The 24,617-nt window shown below is 37.6% G+C and overlaps 1 protein-coding gene across 2 annotated transcripts in view; it reads right to left on the bottom strand.

Annotated features, from left to right (window-relative positions):
- FOCAD (focadhesin) overlaps positions 1–24,617 on the bottom strand; it is a 274,355-nt gene that overhangs the window by 233,954 nt on the left and 15,784 nt on the right. For both annotated transcript variants that reach the window (XR_012495704.2, XM_019750360.3), the window contains 3 exons: positions 13,299–13,388; positions 10,469–10,543; positions 7,986–8,140 (listed from right to left, as the gene is read on the bottom strand). Coding sequence is in view for 1 of the 2 variants with exons in the window: in XM_019750360.3 (XP_019605919.3) it covers positions 7,986–8,140; positions 10,469–10,543; positions 13,299–13,355 (287 nt within the window). In the remaining variant the exon portion in view is untranslated. Of the gene's footprint in view, positions 1–7,985; positions 8,141–10,468; positions 10,544–13,298; positions 13,389–24,617 lie in introns of those variants that run through there.

Genomic DNA, 24,617 nt, shown 5'->3' with positions numbered 1-24,617 from the left:
GCAGGTTAGCCAATTGGCCACTGGTATAACTGCTGCGACTACAGAAGATTGCCAAGGATTGCCGAGGAGCCAAGCAGAGCCGAGCAGAGCCGAAGAGAGCAGAAGAGGAGAGCCGAGGAGAGCGGAAGAGGAGAGCCAAGAGAGAGGAACAGAGGAGAGAGTGGAGGAGAGTCATCGGTCGGCCGGTTGGCGGAAAAGCGGACGGCAGGTCGGCGTCCGGTGGGCCCAGCCTCCAGTGAGACCGTGGTGGTATGGCCCCCCTACCTATGGCTCTGTGGGTGTTCCTTTTCGGCCTCACCATATCCTGTGTTCTTGTGTGGGGAGCGGGAGCAGAGACCCCGCAGGCCGCCCCGCCTGAAAGATGGCGCAGCGAGAAGGCCTCCGCGCACGACAAATGGCGCAGCGAGCAGGGTCTCCCGCACGACACAGCCTTTGGGGGGTTAAAGGGTACCCCCTCAAACAATATATCTTAGTCCTAACTCCTGGTGCCTGTGAAAGTGACTTTATTTGGAAACAGGGTCTTTGCAGATATAATTAAGTTAAGGATCTAGAAATGGGATCTTCCTGGGTGGGCCTTAAATCCCATAACTGGTATCCTCATAAGATAAAGGAAAGAGACTTGAGATACAAAGATACACAGGGAAGGTTATCTTAAGACAGAAGCAAAGACTGGAGTTATACAACCACAAGCCAAGGAGCGCCAAGGGTTGCCAGCAGCCACCAGAAGCTTGGAAAGAAACATGGAATGGATTCTCCCAGCCAGAAAAAAACCAATCCTGCTAACATCTTGGTTTTGGACTTCTGGTCTCCAGCATTGTGAAATAATAAAATTCTGTTGTTTGAAGCCACCAAGTTCATGGTTATTAGTTATAGCAGCCCTAGGAAACGAATACACAGCCCCTGCCAAAGCTGACTGGTCCAGGACACATGCTGGGTCCTAGCCTTGGAAATTGGTAATTGTGACAAGAAAATCCAACCTGTCTTGCTGCCTGTTATACATAAGAGATGTTAACCCAGGAGCAGGTGGTGGCCTGTGGGCTAGGAAACAGAGAAAGTCTGCTGCAAGAGAGAAGAAATACACAGCCCATATCCAATTTGTGTCTCAGGCCCAGGTGTATCCCTGTTCTTGGGTCCTATAGGAAAACCTTTCATCAAAAAACTAAAAATCACACTTTTATGCTCAAACTACTTCAAGTGGGTTTCTGTAAATTGTCACCCAAAGAGTTTTAACACACTCGTGAACCTGCTGCCAAAAGCCTTTCAGTAAGGATCAGCTGAAACAAGTCCTTCCTGGGTGGGTTCCAAGAAAAGCTGAACTGACTCAATAACCCTCTAAGAAACAGCAAAGGAAACTTGAGGCAGGAGCTACAAGCACAGTGGCAAGAGACGATGCAAAACAAAACCTCAATTTTCACTCGGCATAAGAGTCAAGACGCAGATCTTACCATGAGAGAGAGTGTGGGGCAATAATGATGCTGAATATTCCAAGCAAATAAAAATAACAGAAAAGAAAAAAAATTTTTGGTCAACTATCCAAAATATATTAATTATACCATGCACATGGTATTTATTTTCACAAGATAAATATAACACAATTGCTATTGAGCATATGAATAACATGCATGTATCAGGTTTCCTTTGTTTGGGGTTTATTTGATTATAGCATTAAACACTGTTCATGTATTTTGGTCTCTTTTTGAAAAGACTGCAAATAATGCTTGCTTCTTTGCTTTTGAAATATTCCAAATGTAAGGTACAAGGAAGTATCCATACTGGGTGTGTGTGTGTGTGTGTGTGTGTGTGTGTGTGTGTGTGTGTGTATGTTTTGCAGGGGAGGAGGGGAGCAGGAATGAGAATAACAAGAGTTTGGGTTGAAGAGAATGACACAAACATCTGTCCCAAATGGGGGCCTCCTTGGGTATCATGGGAACAAATGGTACAACTGTGGCCAAGTCCCTTTTTAACTGAAAGGTATAACTGGTCAGCCTTAAGCACAGTAAATCACCAGGAAATAAGAAAATGGTAAACACTACATTAATAACCAAATTATTGTCTAAATTCATTATAAAATTATATTGGGGGAGAGAGAGAGAGAGAGAGAGAGAGAGAGAGAGAGAGCAAGGAAGAGAGGGAGGAAATTAAAAAAAACAGTTCTGAGGAACACATGCTTGAATAAATGACAAAAAATTAATGTTTCTTCAACAAAAAAATCTAAGAGATGTAATGCTATTGAGTTTTGCTTGGGAAAGTTCTGTACATTCATTTGTCTTCAAAGAACCAGAAAACAGCCTGATTTCTTCTGAAGCATTTTTCCATTATAAAAGAAACATGTGTTCAGTAGTCACTTTCCTTAAATTACCTAGAAACAGCATCAACACATGACTCTCACAATGGAAGATTTTGTGACAAACAAAGCCATCAACTAACTTAAAAAAGAAATAGGGCAGAATGTCCTAGATGAGAAAAATGGCTGGGATTACTTTTCTGGTTATGAGCTTCAAGTTAAGAGAGATTCTGGGATGTTAGAGAAAGAAAAAGGGTTGGAAAAAGGGGAAGGAGAACATCTGGAAACAAGCTAAATGATTTAAAGGAATATTGAAAAGAAAAGGTGGAGAAACAGCCATGGTCTAGTAACTCTGTCCCTCTCAGATAACAGTCAGATGAGCAATGCTACCAATGTAGATTTAAACCTTGAAACCATCTCACATTTATGAAAAATACTCTGACACCACAGCAGCAAATGAAAGCACGCTAACTAACATTGTCTTCCTTAAACCTTGGAGGAAACCTCCTAAAGGCATCCTTCCTTGTGTCTTCCTTTCCTGCCAAATAAAATAACGAGAAAGATGCTAAACAGTACAGAAAGGCTTCAAAAATACAAGATATGAATACAGTGTCTCCTCAGTTGCTAGTCATTTCTTACATAATAACAACACAATTATGTTAACCAAGGACCAGCGTCATGAAATACAAGGGAAGACCCTAAAACACAAGAGTTTTTGCATGAAATTACCCTAAATCTTAATTCCAAATAGTTCTTAGAATCATTTTTTAACAAAATTGGACATTCATCAATCCATAAGGTTAGACTCACTTGGTTCCAACAACTTTAGTCAGGATCCCCGATGGGCATTGTTAATACCCTATGCAAAATTTCATTAAAAAGTCAACTTTAGGAACCTCAGACAATAGATTTTAATCTCTCACACCTTAATATACTTGTATTTTCCCCAAATATGTAAATTGCAAGTCTCTTCTCTGTTTGAAAGCACAAAAGGCACAAAATCAAGTGCTAGCCTAGTTTATCTAGAGCATAATCATTCTACCAAATACATTTTTAAAAGAAGGGTGGGGAGGTAGGGGAAGCAGTTGAACTGAAATTACAGGCTGTCATGACATCTCAAGATAGAAAACTGAATACCTGCTTCCACCGGAGAGCACGGTTTTTATTCACAGTCCCGTTACTAAGCAACTATAACAATGGCTGCATGAGCTTTCTAGAAACTAGTGCAGCTAAGGGAGAAGTCTAAGGAAATAAAAATGGGGGAACTATTTGCTTTGGGAATCTTTATTTCAGGCTAAATTCAACGTAAAAACAAGCTAAACCAAAGACAGTCTAAACTTAAAACAAGCAGTTTCTGAAAGGACAAGAAAAGTACATGCGACTGTTTCATTCATTTTAATTTCAGTTTTGTTTAATTTCAAAATTCACATTTAACTGGTGATAATGATTTCCTTACTGTGTTGCCTTTGTAGCCCCTTCTTTCCTTCACCCTCCCTAGGGATTTTTTTTTTTTTTCAAATTTCCTTACTGATTAAAAGAACATTTTTGACCTCTTAAATCCATTTCTTTGTTTACAGAAGCTATAAAAACTAGTTTACAATTGTTTCATGTTGCCTCAGCTTTGAACCAAGAACACTCTTGGACATCAAACTATTCCTTTGAAGGGAACAGTGTCTCAAACAGAGCCAGACACTTTCCCAGCCACTCCCTGAAGTTCAGACAACCAGAGCTTTGCAAATGTCAAGTCTTTCTCAAAGTTAGACTATACAATGTGGGTCAGATTTGGGGTGGGGATGGAGTAAGGGGGCCTTCCATACATGTTCCAACAGAATTTTATAGACTTGACTTGCAAAGGGCTAAGGAGCAGGTTATAAAGTTAGGGGAGATGACCTCACCGACTCTTCCTTCTTTCTTTCCTTACAGCTTTCAACATTTATTGCAGTGCTAAAAAAGCTTCAGAAGCAGGTACATTCTCTAAATATCTACTCTACAGAAGGCTGCTTCTCACTATTGTGTTCTCTCTCTCTCTCTCTCTCTGTCTCTCTTGCTGTCTCTCTCTCTGTTTCTCTCTCATCTCCTTCTCAGTTCCGGAAAGATGCTAGGCAGCTGGTAGGCAAAATGAAAATATAAACATTTAGATTTATTTTTGTTTCTTTTTATTTTATTCAATTTATTGGGTTGACATTGGTTAGCAAAATCATATAGGTTTCAGGTGTACAATTCTATAATACATCATCTATATATCACATTGTGTGTTCACCACCCAAAGTCAGTTCTCTTTCTATCACCATATATTTGACCCCTTTACCTTCTTCTACCATACCCCTTCCCCCCTTACCCTCTGGTAACCACTAAACTATTGTGTGTGTCTATGATTTTTTGTTTGTTTTATTCAGTTTTATATGTCACATATGAGTGAAGTCATGTGCGTCTCGACTTTTTATATCTGATATATGTTGCTTAGTACGATAATCTCAGGATCCATTCATATTGTCACAAACGGCAGTATGTCATCTTTTCTTATGGCCGAGTAATATTCCATTGTATATACGATTATTTTCTACATCAAAACTGAGCAATCAGTGTGTGGCTCTGTTCCCAAGGTGCCTTTACATTCCAATAAACCTCTATTTTAAGAAGGCACTTCTAGAAGACACTTTCTAGTACAAATTTAAATACTTGAAACTGAAGATCCAAAATGTCTCAGTCAAGAAGCACAAGCAAGTGACAAAAGTCATTCCCGCTTTTAGATCCCAAAGATAAAGATGGTTTTTCTCTCTCAAAGGATTCCCTGAGCAGCATTTGGAAAAGTCTGTTTGGGTCTGCTGTTTTTAATTAAATTTAGTTTCATTTCTTAAATTTAATTCCTATTTTGCTTTTTATAAAGATATAAACAATGTAAAGTATAGTCTTTGTAATCACTACAAGCCACACAGCTCTGCTACTTGAAATAAACCAAATGAAGAAAATTCTTCACATATAATTATTACCTCTACTGGCAACAGTAAAGAAAACTTAGCACTTATATAACACATTTCATGACCAAATTGATTCAAAAATTAAATTGGTTAGCTTCAGGGTCTACTCTGTCAGCATTTCCCTGTGGCTAACAATCTAAAAAACATGAACATTCTCAGATAAACAAACTTTTTTTTTTTAATTCTTTCCAGGATCCTTCACTTGTTAAAACTCCTATACACATATCTGTGGTACTATAAAATTCAAGGCTTTCTTTTATATCTCAGCCACATTTCCAAAGACCTATGAAAACTAATGGCCACCTATATGTGTAATATTGCATTACTCATTGAAGCACTGCCTGTAATTGCAAGTAATTGAAAACATTAGGGAATTGGTAAATTAGGGCACATTCATACAGTGGAATATTATGCAGCTGGAAAAAATTAGAAAGCACTTTATATATGTTAAGTAATGATCTCTAAAATATATTTTTTCACTGAAAAAAATACAAAATAAAGAATTCTATGCATAGTAGGCTGCTAATTCTGTTTTTTTAAAGGAAAAACATATACACATAAATTTTAACTTACATGTGCATACAATATCTTTGAAAGGATAAGCCCTGGTAAGAGTTCTGCCTCAAGGAGAAAAACTGAGATATTGGGGTAAGACAGAAACTTTGCCTCATATACCCTTTTGAATTTTTTACCATGTGAATGTTTTGTCTATTCAAAAAATACATTTAAAAATTTTAAAAAGTCTAAGGTTACTGACAGATGATATGCTGATTCACCATCAGCAAAGCTTATGCTTTTCAGTTTACAATAGTGATGATGGACTTATGCTGGCTGATATGTGAAGAATATCCCACACCAGCATAATTTTCTAACTTGGTCTTCTGGAATTACAGGTATAATCTGACCTGCTCGAATTATCCCTTACACAAACAGAGACATTACCCTGGCCCCCTTAGCTGCTCATACTCTTGCTTTTAAATATAAATACTACAACTATACAATGCAAGTAGATTTTATGGTTTTGGATATGCAAGCACTTGAAAACTATTTGGGGGAAACAAATACCATCACCTGTATTTGAAAAGAAAAACAGGAGAAAAGCAAAAATCTAGGTGGTTTGCTTAAGATCAACCAATAAGTTACAAAAAGGAAAACACATAAAACTTAACTTTTTAAAAGCCTCCTCAAAAACTACTTTTTTATGGGTAGATAAGGGATCCTTCTAAAAGCATTTGTGGCATGTGTGTGTGTGTGTGTGTGTGTGTGTGTGTGTACACTCACTTGTGGGCATGCACACAAAGAAAAAGGAAGACAGAAAATTAATGTTTTTAGCCATGATCAAATCCTTATTCAGAAATATTTGCTCATTTTCTAACTGTCAAAGAGTGTATGGCATACAAAAATACAAGTTAAAAAAAAAAATACTGTGAAAGAACAAGTAGCCTAGCTGTGAAGGGGGAAGTGTCTGGGCAGGCAAGGTGACATCTGAGCTGAGCCCTGAAGGATGAAGCAGATGACGTCAGAAAGAGTCCATGCAGAGGCAGAGCACAGGCACAGACTCGGGAATTGGGAACAGTTGTGTATGGTTAGAGAGAAGGGTTCATGCAGGAAATGCAAGTTGAATGGAAGGCTGGAGCTAGTTTGGGAAGGGCGTGTATCTCATGGTAAAGGGTTTGGACTTATAACTACAGAGAGCAGAGTATAAAGAAAAAAATCAAGGTTCTAAAAAGATATAAAGACATGATCTAAGGGAACAAAATAAGATTTGTGAAGAAAGGTTAAAAGGCCAGAGGTTATTCAACCTAATACACTTCAAGCCCAGGAAGGCATCTTCAATAGACTGAAAGTTAGAGCTGAAAAAAAGATTAAGTATTCAGCTTTGATGATACTACAATAAAGCTTCCAGTGAGTAAAAAACACTGGGAAAACAAGTAACTCCACCAAAAAGGGCCCAGGAGCTGACTAAGCGTTGGGAGAAGGGACAGAAGCCCAAATGACTTAAAGACGGAAAAATTGACAGTGTTGAGAGCAAGACCATTTCTTGCAACAAAAAGTGATATCTCTTTTGCAGAGAATATTTTATAAGAGAGGCTCAGTTCCACAGGATGGCTCAAATACAGTCCTGTCTGACCCTCTCAGAACGGTGTATGCCCCTTTCATCCCTTGTAATTCCATAATCCTCAGTCCGTGAATGGAAGAAATATGGTCAAACCAAACAAATTCAGAACACTGAACATTATTTACTTGGAATAATCAGGGGAAGACATGTCTAAATCACAAAAACTTTTAACGAGGTTAGTGCTATTATTTTCTAATACACGTACTAGTGCCGAAGGCTAAGCAAGTATTGTCAATGGTGTATAAACTTTACCATGGTGGAAGTAGTATTGTTTATAGGCAACCTTCTTTCTTAAAATAAGTCAGGAATTTGTACTGCAATTGTGAATTCTAAATTACTTAGCTAATTTCTTCATTAAAAAAAAAAGCAATGACAAATTTAAGGAGAGCCCCAAAACTTAAGTACAGCAAATGACCACAAGTTCCCAAACTGCAGAGTTTAAATTAGCATGTTCTCACCACACAGGACGTATCAAACACATGACATTTTAAGGGAAAGAAAAACAACTGGCACTTTGGGTGGCTGTTGACCCTTCCTGGCAAATTTGTGAATTTGTTTCTAAAAATTTAAATTTTTAACTGATCGAGCGTGAAGGAAAGAGTACCTGGTGGATGGAATCAGGTTGAGCAGCCCATTCAGAACGTAGCTGAACTCTGCATGTTCCTGAGCCACGAGCGCCACGAGACCTTCACAGCAGGCTGTTCGAACCACCGCATTATCACTGCAGCACTTTTCCCACAGCAAGTTCAAAGCAGGAGTCTAAAATCAAACCGGGGTGAAAGGACACTTCAGATGAGCAGCAAATGCATACGCATTCCGAGCCATGCATCAAAGGGTAATTCGTTCACAGGAGGCTGGCTTTCCTCTGCAAAGACGACGCTGTTGTCACAGCATTTTGTAGAATACGTGAAAGTCGGTTTTCCAAGCGAGGCAATGGATGGTTCTGATAAAATAAAACTCTCTTATCTGGTGTCTTTGCTGTAAAATAAGGCTGGCTGCAGACAGGTCTGACTTGAGTTTGAACAACAAGACAGAGCTAACAGGGGATCAAAACTATTAGGTTGGTACAAAGTAATTTTGGTTTAAAAGCTTAAAAATAATTGCAAACACCACAGTTACTTTTGCACCAACCTAATCACACTTGGCTATAGCTCAGGACGCTATCAAAGCCATTTAACCACACAAACAATACCAGCAGATCAATTAGTCTAAGTTGAACTCCAAATCATACCTATGCTTCAAGCCCTAAACAACAATAACATTTTCAGAAAACGTTCCTGCTTTTCTACCATCAACCTCTATCACCTACATGTACCCCGCCACCCCCACAATGTCCCTGACCAAATTTACTGAAGTCTAATGTGGGCCCAGAGGGAAGAGAGAGAAGTAGGACAGGCGACCAGCAAGCTGCGGGTTCCATGGCTACCAACAAGTTTTTCTAAACTGTTACGCCCAAGAGATGGTGATTCCCCATCCACACACACACCATGAATCTGTCACCTCTCAGAGAAAAGTACCGGAAGGGTACATAAGTAAATATAAGTTCTTTATTTCAGAAAATCCTATAAAAGCAGAGGCTCTCACTTTCGTAACTTTTTCAGGAACCCATGATCCCCACCCCCATCCCACAAAAATAAAAGCTCACTGTTAAAGATAAACCTACATTTGAATATATTGTGGGTTAAGTCCATTTGAATTTACACATGGTTTGGGGGGTTTTATGATTTGTTTTTTGTTTTTATTTTTCTTTGAAGAACATATAATGAAGCAATGCTTCTTTCCTTTTATTGCAGAAATACATAATTTGGAGAAAAAATAGTAAGATCCCTACCTAGCTCCCATAGAGTAACTAAAAGAATGAAAATCAACATCTTATTTTGGCCGTTTTCCCACTGAAGCTGGCTCTGAGAGCCTTTTCAATCTTAGGATCTCATTATAACAGAATAATATAGTTAACAGTCACTGCAGGAAAGTAATATTTATATTTCAATTCTTTTATTCAGAAGGGAATTTTATTCACCTGGATGGACAATATCAAAGGGCTCTAAATGTCATCACTCCATTACTAAGGCAGAAAAACAAAATAAATGAATAAAAAACTGTTGCTTCAGGTAATACTGCATCCTCATGGAAGTGAATATTCATTTATTAATAGAGGAGGAAACATTTAGTTACAGGGATTGACAGTCAATAAATTCTGGCGGGTTAAGTAAAACCGCTAGATCTTGTCAAGAGTACATAATGTGATTATAGGCAGGATTAAGATCAGGGTTCTAAGAAAACCTAATTTATAAAACTACATATATAACACATAAATGCCAATTAGTGAAGTACATCCCTACATTTCCTTCAACATGTCAGCAGAAGCTGTAAAGAAATGTGCCTTCGAGTAACTAATCAAAAGGAATGTGAGAGAAAAGAAATCTATTTGTTTCTGTTGTGAGGGGAAAAAAATCTTTTTTCTATCACCTATATTCTCCATAGAGTTTACCTTAGACAGAGCATCAGCGTGTTGAAATACACAACGCTGGTCAACCAAACCCAAGTGGTATATATCTCAGTAAGCTGGCATTGCTTCAGTTCTTAGCATTCACCTTCCCTGTGCATAGTACAGAATATTTCCTCCAGCTCCAGTTGTCAATGCATGACCTTTCCAACTTAGAGCTCACATATGGGGCTATCTAATCATGAGATATCTCCCATACCCAAACAGAACTACTATGTTCACTTTCTCTATTAAACAAAAACATCCCCTCAGAGCTAACCCTATCAATCTTCTCTCAAGTATGCCTACCTTCATTCCACCCATGTTATTTTTCATTAATAGTCCTAAGAATACTCCCCTCACTCTTATTCCTGAGTCTGTTTTCAAATTTTAAAATTTGAAAGAATTGGGAAGAAAAATGTAGCAAACCAAAAAAAGGCACGTGGGGGGGGCAGGGAGGGGGAAGGCAATGGACTTCTTACAGTTCAAAATCATGTCTACAGTGACCTGAACTGTGAGGAAACAAAACAAGTGCATATGTGGTCTGAATAGAACTAAAGCAATATCTGGATAGGACTAAAGCACAAAGTTAAAACACTGACCTGGTTTGTGGATTGATGGATCTTTTCTGAAAAACCGTTTTCCTTTAGGACTGCAACAATAAGATGACCCACAGCCTAAAAAAACAACAACAAAACAAACAAACAAACAACAACAACAACAAAATTAATGAATACATGTCCTTAAAAGTTCTCTCCAAATAGTGCATTTGAAGGTAACTAGTATTAATACTAGTTGATATGAGTATGAGTATGCCAGATAGTTAATTGGTAATAAAATTCCAATTCATTGAGCGTGCGCTATGTAGAAGGCACTGAATTAGTTACTGTCTATATATAGTGTCTTATCTTTATAACAACCCTCAAGGTAAGCATATTTAATCCCAATAAGCAAACTAGAGTTCATAGATGTTAAGAAAATTGCCTGATTTTCAGTTCAAATTGCTGTCAGTGTTAGAAGATAACTTGAGATTGCTTAATACATGAAACCATAAGACAAATGAGAAACTCCACAGCTTTTAAAATCATCTTTGCATCGAAATGAACTCCATCATGCCTCACTGTGCCCTTACCGAAGATGGAGAAACCGCATCCTCATCTGCATGACTACGGCCCACACAGATCTGAACCAACAGGACTCCTGCGACCACGACCATTCTCCCTCCTCTAGGCTTTATGAGTCAATTTCTTTATTATTTTTTCATGGGTTTTAGCCCTTTAACAGGCTTCCAGTCTCATAAATCTCTAAAATTTCCCATATCTTGCGTTGGTCCAAAAGCCCAAAATTAAGATTCATATGGGAGTGTGGATTACATAAATACCTAAATATCATTACCTCCTACCACCTCGACCTCATTCTCCTAGCTCTTCAGCATGACCCAGCACTGCTCTGTTAGAACGTAAGCTAGCAACAATGACAACCATTCTGTGTATGGGTTGGGAAATACTTTGCAACTGCCACAACTGTTGATACCGCACCTGGGACCAATGTATGATACAGCTGTGAACAAATACCTGTCAGTCTTGCAAAGTCTCCAGAAAAGCTCAACTAAAAACACAGTACCCACTCCTTCGTTTATTTTTGTATTTCACACGTAAATGCTTAAAAACTTCAATACTGATGGTCTCGGTTTTGCAATACAAGTATTCATTTACATAAATATTAGGTTTAGATCTATTAACTGTCTCTTACCTCCTAGGTAAAGGGATAGTAACAAGTATTGAGGACCAATGAATAGTTTTGGTTCCTGTTTACAAAATATACCATATTTCATTGAATGTAAACTGGCCATTAACTGCAAAATATGACATTATTTTATGTACTACAAAGACAGGAAAAAAAACAGCCAATTAATCTATGTTATACAATGTTTCTTACAATTTAGAATTCTGTTTTTATATTAATGAAAGAGCTTTTCCAGACTCATTTAGAAAATCATGGCCAAGTGCAAGCAATACCAACTGTATAAAAACTGCTGCCATCAATTACTAGATGCAACCTAATTTCACAGATGTTAGTTAAAATGTGAAAAAATGTGTGTGAATCAATGAAATATGGTGCTAACACAGAGCAGTGGTTACAAAAGAACAATAAGAAGTATTCACAAAGGAGAGGGCACAATTGCAAGAACCTAATAAAACCAATATGAAACACAAAAGGAACAAAAAAAGCTATCATTCATATTCAGAAAAAGGACTAAGAGAAAATAAGCTTAATAATAAACATCTCCCCACTGCCTACCAAGTTCAATTTCTCTAATTTAACTTTCAGTGTATCCGTCTAACAAATCAGAGGCTATAGCCTAAGTTGATTTTAAAATACAAAATCCAAGGCTATATCAGCTTATATTGCTACTGTAGTTTTCCATAACAGAGTAGTTTAAACAGACATCCTACAATACATAAATACTTTGCGCTTAATTTAACAGTAACACACATAGGATAGGCATTTCTTGATTATCTATGCTAATGAAGGGACTCTAGGCACAGAATAACAAAAATTGTGGACAGTATCCTCCACACCTTCATCTTCTTCTTCATGGTAAGGACCTGTGCTGCACAGGATATGACTCCAACCCAGTCAGGTAGAAGGGAATCTTGCATAAGGAGTGTTCTTCTCCTCATGGAAGGGTTCCCCACTACCCAGCTAAGTCAATTCCCACAGCAGGCATCTCCGAAGTTAACTGTTGAAAGTATCCAAGACGCTGTACTGTTGTTAAGTCTTCAGGCAGGCTTCTGTTGGTCCCTTAGCTTTACTCTCACAAGAAAAGGCAGTCAGCTATTATGGTACCTTGAGTAACCAGAATGCTTCTGGTTAGCTGAAGGCGAACTAGAAAACCATCTTTGTTTTAACCCCAATAATTGAAAAGCTCTCTAAAATAAATCTCTTGCCTGAGTTAGTATACAGATTGAATTTTTTAATGCAGGATATTTTACTTATTGAATGTCATTATTATAAAAATCTATTATTCTTAATATACTCCTATATTGTACAGGGGTAGAATATACCTTTTAAAATATTAATCTCTCCAACTCTGTAGATGTATAACCATTTATTTCTTCCAGTTAATTAGTTATAGACCAAAATTACATACTCAGGGGTTAATAAAGGTTTTATTATTCCTAAGAAGAAAAGCATGACATAAACAGAAGCTGAGATTGGTCAATTTCAAATATTTACTTTCCTGTCAAATATAAATTTTCAAATTGACTCATTTAAAAGTTGTTTAATAAAATTATATCTCTATATATAGGAGGATAAAATAGTCAATGTTAAAAATATAAAGTTCAGGTAATAACCCACAAAAAAGGTTCATTTGTTACCATGAAACATAATACATGAATGAATGAATGAATGAATGAATAAAATTACCTGTGATTGAATAACAGAATTTGGAAATTCAAACCTTTTCCTGATATCATCAGACATTTTTGCTTCTCTTACATGTACATATGCAGATTTCTGTAACCAAAACAAAAGAATATTTGTTATTCTGGAAAGAGAGTTCAAACCAATTATTCCTCAAATAACATGAAAGGAATTCATTCCAAAGACAACAATGGAAATAAAACACAGGGCACTACAGAGTAATCCTTGGCATAGCCTCAGTGTTAACCACCTCAGGCCTCAAATGCCATGATTCATAAACAAACTAAAATGTTCAACAGCTCTTGGTGTTTCTCATTAGAGCTAATTTTGAAACAGATGGATTCACACTGTAGAAACAAACAAAAAAATCCCAAAATTCAAGCCTAAATAACACGATTTTGAAAGTTCAACCACATGTTTGAAATAGAAATTAATTATTTTATCGATCAAAACTTTAAGGGAGAAAGAATCAAACTTTCACAAAATTGTTTAAATTATGCCTCACTTTGGAATAAGCTTTCATTTAAGCACTAATCCAACTGCTAGTGACAAGTATGAAGCCTAGGTGAGCTTTTTTCAGGTAATACAGAAATGACCTAGAAACTCACACATCAAGAGATTGTTTATCTCCTAAAACAGAAACAAGCAAGCAATTAGCACCAATTTTTTATATTTGATCTCACACCTTTCATTCCTACTGGGTTCTCAAAAACAAAAACAAAAAAGTATGCAAAAAGGATGGAGATGGGCAGGTAACAAATTGGAGACACAGAAGTAATAATAGGATTTCCTAAGAATCCCAATTGATCCAATTCCCATGCAGCACAGAACCCTCCAAATTACACTACTTTGAAAAATAGGATGCTTCAGGTCACATATTTATTACGATATCACTTTCAAAAAATTTATGTCAGTACAATACTCTAGGTTACTTTATAAAAATAATAGGCTGCAAAACCAAGCTCTCCTGTTCTCAAAAGGGGAGGTACCTGGTGCTGAATGAACCTGAGGCTCCTTCTACCGTGTTTCCCCGAAAATAAGCCCTAACCAGAAAATAAGCCCTAGGATGATTTTTCAAGATGACATCCCCTGAACATAAGCTCTAACACATCTTTTCGAGCAAAAATTCATATAAGACCCAGTCTTATTTTCAGGGAAACACGGTAACTACTTTCCTCCCTTTCTTCCAAAGCTAAACTCCCTGAGTGGATAATTTACCCTAGCTTTCTTCTTCAACATCTAGGTCCAACGTTACACCCCTAAATTTGACATTTCACAGCACTGAAACTTGTGCTAAGACTGCAAACTACGTTCCCTATCTAAATCTACTCATTAGCTTAAGCAGGTCACAATATCTTCAACTTCTCAGTTGTATTAATCTCACCTTTCTTGAAAATTTCTTCTTTTCAACTCCATAAGACATCATAACAGAATTATCTAAAGTATGTCCATGGGTAACCCAGGATAAAAAGATCTCCTCGAGGAGAAACAATGATTCTGTAGGGACCTATATTGTCATCTTGAAGATTCATTCACTCACTTAACATTTAGGTGACTATTGTGTGTGTCAGAAACTGTTCTAGGTGCTTAGGCTACATCAGTGAACAAAACAGACAGTAGTCCCTAGACTCATGGAGTTTACAGTCTAGCAGGAAAAGGTAGAGAGTAAAATAAAAAATAATAATACATAAAACATAATATGCTAGAAAGTGACAAATGCTATGGAAATAAAGGAAGTATAGTAGATAAAGGGGATGAGAAATGAGGGAGGACACTTTTCTATTTTAAATATGGTGGCCAAGGTTGCTCTTTTCTAGGGAAGGTGGCATTTGGGAGTTGATAGCCATACAGATATTTCGGGGAAAAGTGGCACACGCACAGAAAACAGTGAGTGCAAAACCCCTAAGCTAATAAAGTGCTTAAGACCTGTTCCAGAAAGAGCAAAGAGATGGATCAGGCACAGACTGAGGGAGGAAAAGAATAGTAAATCAGAGTCAATGAGAAACCAGGTTGTAGACCATTGGAAGGAGTAATGCATTTATCCTGTGTGAAATGGAAAACTACTACTACTACAAAAAAAAAAAAAAAAAAAAAAAAAAAAAAAAAGTGGGGGCGCCCGGTGGCTCAGGCGGTTGGAGCTCCGCGCTCCTAACTCCGAAGGCTGCCGGTTGGATTCCCACATGGGCCAGTGGGCTCTCAACCACAAGGTTGCCGGTTCAATTCTTCGAGTCCCACAAGGGATGGTGGGCTCCGCCCCCTGCAACTAAGATTGAACACGGCACCTTGAGCTAAACTGCCTCCAGGATGGCTCAGTTGGTTGGAGCGCACCCTCTCAACCACAAGGTTGCCGGTTCAACTCCCGCAACGGATGGTGGGCTGCGCCCTCTGCAACTAGCAATGGCAACTGGACCTGGAGCTGAGCTGCGACCTCCACAACTAAGATTGAAAGGCCAACAACTTGACTTGGAAAAGAGTACTGGAAGTACTCACTGTTCCCCAATAAAGTCCTGTTCCCCTCCCCCAATAAAAATCTTTAAAAAAAAAAAAAAGTGGTTAAGATTTTAATAGAATCACTTGAGGTGAGAAGTGGTCAGACTGTGGATATCTTTGAAGATAGAGCCACTGTGGTTGCTAAAGGATTAGATGAGAGCACGGGAAAAAGAAAGGATCATGGATGACTCCAAGGTTTTTGATCTGAGCAACTTTATTTTTTAATCTCAAGTCTTTGGGACATTTTACACATTAAACAATTCATATATTACTTACCATGGCATATGTTACAAAAGGAAAATATGCAGGTGCCATCAACTGAGACAGAAAAACAAGTTTTGTAGGGAAAGACCATGGATTCTATTTTGGACAGGTAAGTTTTAGATGCTTAACAGATATCCCAGTGGAGACATCAGGCAGGGAGTTGACTACATGGATCTCTAATTGGAGACACAGATCTAAATAACAGTGCATATTATGAAAGAATCTGAGAGGTTCTAAAACAAGAAGTTTGATTAACTTTGCTTAATCCAGAGTTTACAAACTTATCTCATCATGGCACCCTTTTTCCTAGAAATACTGTTAACGGTCTATACAATCAGCCTTTCCTGGGATACACATTGGGAAACACTGCTATACAACTCCGCCTATTGCCGTCCACGCTGCTTCTTAAACTCATCTTCCTTCCTGAAGTCTCGCCCAAGACTTGCGCTCTCTTCCTTGGAGTAAACTCTCCCCGAGACTTCTTCTAGGCCCTAAATCCTTCCCTATTCTCTCTTATAAGCCTCTACAACACCAGACATTGAAGATGTCAACAACAAAACACAGATTTTTCTCTCATAAAAACTGTTTGCATTTCACTTCATCTTTTCCCAGTTCTCCTCTCACACTTTCCTCCACCGCCGTTCTCTAAATCTGGTCAGTCACAGAGTCAACTTCATTCTTTCTAGCATCCATCTCAAAGTCTACTCCTCCTCTCCATTTCTATACTCACCGTCTGGGTTCCTCACGCTAGGCTGACTTCAGTAACTCCTTAGTCTTGCTTGACTTCATCCCATACACTGCTGCTAGATTAACTGTCCTAAAAATGCTACTTCCATCGCATCATTTTCCTGTGAGGAATTCAGACTGGGTTTTCAATAGCCTGTCAGATTAAATGCAAACTCTGATTCCTAGTGTAGAAGCGCTCCAACAACAGTCTCACCTGTATTCAACTTCATTTTCACTACTGTCTAATTCCAATCAGGCTAAAACCATTTTCAAAACGGTCCCACAGGCTCAAAATCTGCTTATTCCTAAGGGATTTTACTTATGCTGTTTGCTCCCACATAAAATGCCCTCTCTACACGTTCCCACTATTTAAAGTGGGAACGAAGTTCCCTACATAGCACATCTTCTCTGTTAAGCCTTTCTTTCCCAAGGAGCCACAGCTTATAGTAATAACCTTGCTCTATATTGCCTTCAGAACTATTGCATTTGGTCTGACCCATGCCATCAAGTGATTATTTACATTGAGATTGTTAATATTTTTCTGGAAAGGGTCAGACAGCAATTACTAGAATCTGCCATTGTAGCAGGAAGCAGCCATAGACCATGGCTGTGCTCCAGAAAACTTTGCTTCCAAAAACAGGAGGCAGAAAACTTTGCTTACGAAAACATAGTTTACTGGCTCCTGGTTTACATAATGACTATTTTTTAAATTAATTTATAAAATTTGTTGACACAGTTGCTACAACTGACATTCAAATTTGCCCCTGTGCTTCCAGGCTCAGGTAAATATATAAATAAGGGAAATTATACATCTTTTATTCTCTCAAAGATGGAAAAATACCCTTTATTATACAAAACAAACTTTTTTGTGCCCCTAAACTCTGAAGGAAATTCCTCACATTAGACTTTATATATGGAATACAGAGTGATATAATGAGCAATGTGCTCAATAACATAAGCAAAAGGGAATTTCATGTTACTTCTTTTTAAAACACACCCTGGATAAAACGATGGGTATAACATGACATGCAATTCAGCAAAAAAGCCTCAGCTAACGGGGTCCAAGTGCAGAGTTTTCAGGTAATCTACTTTCTAACTCAGTAGAAAGTAGACTGTACAGTATCCAGAAAAGCAAATGGTTTTCGACACATCACAAAATATACTTACCCAAATGTCAACAGTGATAGAACTAAATGGAAGAAAACGTGGGGTTATACTCTCTGATCCAGACCCAAAATGGGGGAATTCCAAAATACTTTGGGGAGCAGATGAGCAGCTGGTTAGGCTAATAGCGGATTACGGCAGTGAGGAAGCCAAACTGTCCAGAAAGATGACTGTCTCCAGGAGGTGAGTGAGTGGAGTAAAACAGTACTGTTTTTATCAAAGTTACCTAAGTACAGGTGGCAGATATCTAAGCTTACAAAATATAGCCCTTATTTCGGTGTGACACTTTAGAGAAAAACACCTTTTTTAAACCTATAGTAACTTTATCTTTTCTAACAAATACTCATTAAGCATTCTCAAAACCACTATCCAAGCTGGAATATGATTTGCTATCATCTTTGATTTGCTGTCCTTGGGCTACAAATTGTGTCTTTCATCTGACTTATATTTCAAGGTTAATCATAACCATTTGGCCTTTCAAGGTATCAACACATCCTATTCTCAGGGAATTCCACAAAAGAGTGCACATGTTTCTTAAGCATTGGCAGTGTAGCTTGTATCCGACTTTATTTTAATCTCAACTTCCCTAGGGCATTCTATACATTAAAGAAAAATAATTTACATATTACTACTTACCATGCCATTCTTTATTAAAAGAACACCAGTGACAATATGCCCCATAAACCACGTTACAAAAAAGAGTGCTTGATTTTAAAACGTTTATCTCCAACCTGTCTTTGTGCCTTTTTTGTCTGTCTAATCTAAATCAGGAAGAATTTTTAAGTTTTGAGTGAATCGAAGCATTTGTTTAACTTAAGCAACTATCATTTTAACTGTCAAGGTGTTTCAGCCCCATAAGAACACTTCCAGGGAAATAAAACTATCAACTGCACTCATTCTCAAAATAATAGAGGAGCAGCAGATAGATAAAGCAATTTAGGTGTTGATCTTTCTCAATAGTTTCTCTTAGATATGAAAATATACAACCACATATCACACAAAAGTATTTAGTGCCAAACTTCAAATGAAGGCCATAATCTGAAAAAGAAGAGAAAAATCTTTTATATTCACAAGTGCTGTGAGAAGCCAGCAGAGAAATTATGTGGGGTAACTGGCGGGGGTGGGGAGGGCAGGATGGAGCTGTCTATTGGTCAGAGAAAGACTTGACTTTGTGCACTTGACAACCAAATTCCTCCATAGGAAGGGCTTAGAGCAGCAATGGAGGGAAAGTCAGAGCTATAGAGAGCACATTCTTGAAGCTAGTTTACATGAGCAATGTCATCAGCAGACTGATAAAACTGTATATTTCGTTCACATTACTGGGACCCTGTTTCAGAGACACAAAATCCAGGGCTTTTTGTTTTTCTAACACTGTATCAACTATTCCAATTATCAGTTATGCCTTTATTTAATTTCTTCTCCCACAAATTAAGCGGTGGAAACATCTTCCTGAGGATTTTAAACACATATTTTGACTAATTTTTCTTTTTTATCATTTTTTTTAAATAGCTTATAGAATAGCTGATGGGCACAATCAATAAATTTGAGCTGATTTTATAAATTTGTCAAGACTGTGACTCAGGGATATAGTCCAGACACTCCTAGTTGCTTTGTCCTGCCCCTTTTTAAAAAAGAAAATTGTCTATATTTTTCAACCACCCACCTTGTTCTGTTGTCCAAAATTTATATCTTTCTTGTTCTTCTTTCTGCTTAGTGTCTCACCTATCACTTCTTGGTACCTAAGGATTTCTACACATCCCCTCTAGGATCTGGCAGGTGGGTCTGTTTCATCACCCTGTATTAAATCCTGATACCTGTTAGAAACTCAAGCTTAGCCTCAGCTCTTGCTTCAAAAATCCAACTGCCACCTGCACTCCCAAATTAACAGGACAAGACAGAGACCTCCTAACTATAGATTCATGAACATGGAAAGATCAAGGGGAAATTGCAATGGCAAGTTTTTAAACACTAAAGATATAAGAAAACAGTAATTTTTAATCATTACATTCTCAAAGAGATAACTAAGTCATTGTTAAATTAAGCTGAAAATACTTAAATGTTAGCCAGTAATTTCAAAATTAAGCCAAGACAGAGATCAACTAAGTGCGGTGACAGAGCCACTTGGTCAATATTATAATCAGAGATGACAGAACTGCATAGATGTGGCAGAGATGGCTAACTATCCTTCAGTATCTGTGCTCTTCTTCTATATTAATAAAACTGCAGCCTGATCCGCTTCACTACATTTCCTAGCCTCGAGGGTGGTTAGGTATGAGCGTGTGTGTGATCAGGTTCTCTGCACTGGAGATTAAGCAGATGTGACGCGCCACTTCCAGGCTGCAGACTGCTTCCTCTTCTCTCTTCCCAGCCAACTTGGAACAATGCAGATACAATCAATCATCTGCATGAAGACAATGTCTCTAGGACATGGCTGAAGAAGGAAGATGGAAGGAACCGGGATCCCTAAATGATAGCTTAGAGCAGAACTGCATACCCAGAACTCCAATTATTACATGAGAAAGAAATAAACTTCTACTTTGTCTGAGCCATTGCATGTTGGAGTCTCTTTGTCACAGTAGCTAGTGCTTCCTTAATAACACTGTGGACCTGAGTTCATCTCCCTTCCGTTCTTTTTTCACTGGAGAAATGAAGAAATTAAATGTCAGAGAGGTTACTCAATGTGCCGAAAAGGCAAGTTGTCCTGGCAGTTCAGGTGAGAAGGGAGGTTTCCTTACTTCTGACCCCATGTTTCCCTGGACCGTCAGGAGCATGAAGCATGACTGGTACAGTGCACATTACTGTACCATGGCCCAGGAATCTCAAGATCTACAATTGAAATGCTGAGCAAATGTAGGTGACTATGAATTCTCACCAGTTGCAATTTACTAAAATACATCAAATTCCTGCCTTTACAACTGAGTTCATTCTCAGTTATAGCACATGCTATTTACTCACAGATTTTGAAACAGGAGTCTAAAATAAGATCAAAGGCAGGAAATTCCAAGTTAGATCTGATTGCTGTCCAGAACCAGGCATTAAAGTAAGAAACAAAAAGATCAACTTGAATAATGCCTGGTTTGTTACAATATTTTCTCTAGTCATTCTTAAATAATCTCTTATGTCATATATGTGTATGTTTATACATAATATACAGAAGGGTCGATGAAAAATATATTTTTTTAAATCTAAAGACTTATCTCTAGAATTTTTATAGAATACAATCTAAGTCTGGAAAGAAGTCTTCACATTAGTTCCTTTACGAGATAACTTTTTCCAACAATAATTTAAAAAATATCTTGCTCCACCAAAAGAATACTCAAATTGCTTGGTATATTTTTTAAATTAATATTTTATACTGATACAAAACCATCTTTACAGTATGTCTGTAACAAGACCGATGCCCAATCATTTTAAAGATCTTACTGACCAATAAATGTCTAATCAGAATAGCTAAAATTTCCATATTCTTATTAGTTCAAATACCATTCAATTAATTAAAATTTAGTAAAACACCACAGATATATATTATAGGTATTTTACTTGTATTTCCTCCCCTCAAAAATGACTCAAATTTTGAGCACTCGTCCTCTAAAATAATTTACTTCTTAGCAAATATTAACATGGTACAACCTGAAGTATTTATGGGGTAATGATGTGACATGTGGGATTTTCTATAAAATACTCCAGTCCACATCCAAGAGAAAAAAAGAGAGAATGATAGATAAAACAAGAATATCTAAATGTTGACAATAGATGGGTACACTAAAGTTCATAACACTACTCTATTTTTACATATGTTTGACATTTTCCATAATAAAAGTTTTTTAGCCTGTCCACCATGTGAGGACACAGAGAGAAGGCACTGGCTATGAACGAGAAATAGGGTCCTCATCCAACTATGCTGATACCCTTATCTCAGACTCCCAACCTCCAGAACTTCAACAATTAAATTTCTGCTGTTTATTTAAAAATAGTTTTTTTAAAAACCCATGTATGTGGTTCTTAGTAGGGGCAAGGCAATATTCTAGGCACTTTACCTGTATTAACTCATTTAACCCTCACCATAACCCTGTGAGATAGCCATTTTACAGATGAAGAAACTGAGGCACAGAAAAGTTAGATAACTTTCTCAAGGTCATATAGCAAGTTGGAATTTAAATGTAGGTTGTCTGGGTACATATATAGATGAAAAAGCCTGGAAAATATAAATTATGGGTAAGGTTTGTTTTTGCTTGTTCCTATTTTCTAATTTTTCCCACAAGAACATGTGTTTCCATAATTTGCATAGTTACCAAAACATGAAAATCTTTATTCAGATACTATCACATTCTTCAGAAATAATAGAAATGACTTTCAGAAACCCAAATCACTGCTCACGTAGAAATCCATCATTAATGGGTGTGTTAAGGTGAACGGCGACAAACTCGGAAAATTTTAGAAACGGTAAGAGATTAATTATTTTGTTAGCCATCTCACCAATTTTTTAAGGAAAGAGTAATATCGAAAAGAGGTTAATGTAATTTAACTGGATTCAATTAAGACCATTTAAAAACTTCCTCCATTTTCAAGGAGAAACATAATCATTTCTGAAGTTTTCTCAATCAGACTCCTGGGAAATTTTATACCAGAGTATAAAAACTCTTACTCTTGAAAAGAATTATATAGACTTATTGCAATTTAAATGGCAACATTTCTCTTGAGTGCTGCAAACTGACCAATCAACCTCATTTCGTATTTTTCATGAAAACTAAATTATTAAATTTATGTAGAACAGTTATAGTTTAGTCACTTTAATTTACATTCTTAGTATAGTGAGAGCTGAAGATCAAATGAGCAAAGGAATTTTACAGGAAGACAGTAATATTCCCTGCTGTTAATTAAGTCAATGTAGCCCAAGATGGACGTGGAAAAAATCTCCATACTCCAGTCCTGAATGGACACAATCACAAGAAACATAATCACTACACTGTTAGAAGCACCATTCTGAAAATGTTCAAATGAATGAGATGAGCAGTGCAGTGTGTGAAGCAATGTCATACATGTTTCACAAGACCCAAGATGAGAAAACATCTTTGATTGTTTATAGTCTTACATATCTCTGTCGTCATAACAGAGCAACGTGACAAAGAACAAAGTGTATGGGGGGTGGGCGGGGGGGTGGTGGTAACTGGTTGCAATTCCTGGCTCCAGCACTAGCTGCTAAAAATAAGGCTAATCGCTTACTACCTTGAAGACTGTTTCCTCACTGGTTAAACACGAGGACACTCACCTCACAAGGTGGAATGAATAACAATATGAAGTGTGCCTACTTGACATAGCGGGTACTCTAAAAATGTTTTCTCCCTCCCTTGAGTCTTCCTGGCCCCCCAGCCTCAAGTGGTTCCCCACCAGCCACCTCCAGTGACCCACTGTTGTCTCCCTCATAGCTTTGATCACAATCTCAGATGATCATTTACTTACTTCTGCTGCCCCCTCTACACCCCAATGAAATGCAGGGCACTGGTCTCTCTTTCTGACCTCTATAACCCTCGCATATAACAAGTCCCTGTTCAGTAAGGGTTCACTGAATAAACACAAAGCACACCACAGGATTTAGAATACCACATGGGAGCAAACAGCTCCTACATGCCAAGCACTCCACAGAACACTTGAAATAACTGATCCTAGCAGATCACCACAATAACTCTGAGGTAAATATTATTAAGTCCATTTCCCACCTGAGAAAAAAGGAGTTCAGAAAGGAAGTACCTTGGCCCGAGGTTATACGGTGTATTAATAGTCAGGATTTATTGAGAATTTTACCACGTGACAGAATTTTACTGTCAAACTCTTTACATGTATCCTCTCACCTGATATTCAAAACAAGCCCATGACACGAGTATTATTATTACCCTCATTTTGACATGAAACACCAAGGGAGGCAAAGAGAGGTCAAAATTAATTGCCTAATTGTGAAAGAGGAGCACGGCTATGACGGGTGCAGTCTCCAAAGCGCACATTCTTAACCACTCCTCTGTGAAGTATGGCTGACATAGAGTTTTGGTAAAATTAAGATAATTCATTAAGACACATCACTCAGAACCAGGCACCTAACACTTTTTAAGTGTTACCTATTATTCTTAGTCTAAATCCAACACCTTGTTCTTTTCTATATATGCTGCATTCCAGGGAATCAAGCAAATTAAAAAAAAAAATACCTGGGTTTGGACCTACAGTGTTAAATCAGGTTCCCAAAGCAGTTCATCAGCATATGCAAACAGCTCTGTATTTCTGTATATATTGCAATCCTAGAAACATGTAATCAAGTCTAATTGCAAGAGTTACATATTAAAGGGGTGCTCCACAGCCAACACAAAACACAAAAATTAACAATCTAAACTTAATCCTCATCCTTGTGGCACCATCATCAGAAATACACCTCCCATATCTGCGTGTGTTCTTTGATTTTATGCTTTTATTTCATCACTGACCATTCAGTTTAAGTCCAATGAGCATCTAACAAAGGATAAAGATTCCCATTTTCATCATGGCAATTAGTGTCAATCTGTACTAAGTCCATGTTTCTTGCCACTGAAATCAGCTCATTCATATTTACATTTTCAATTTTTTAAATAAATAAATATTTATTGAAATAGATGAAAGCAATTATTTGCCCAAATGATTGCTCAAACACTACCA

The sequence above is a fragment of the Rhinolophus sinicus genome, chromosome 16, assembly GCF_057876585.1.
Source record: "Rhinolophus sinicus isolate RSI-liver-muscle chromosome 16, RSI-T2T, whole genome shotgun sequence".
NCBI classification, from domain to species: domain Eukaryota; kingdom Metazoa; phylum Chordata; class Mammalia; order Chiroptera; family Rhinolophidae; genus Rhinolophus; species Rhinolophus sinicus.
Note: the sequence above shows the minus strand (reverse complement) of the source record. Positions and strands in the feature narration are given on the sequence as shown.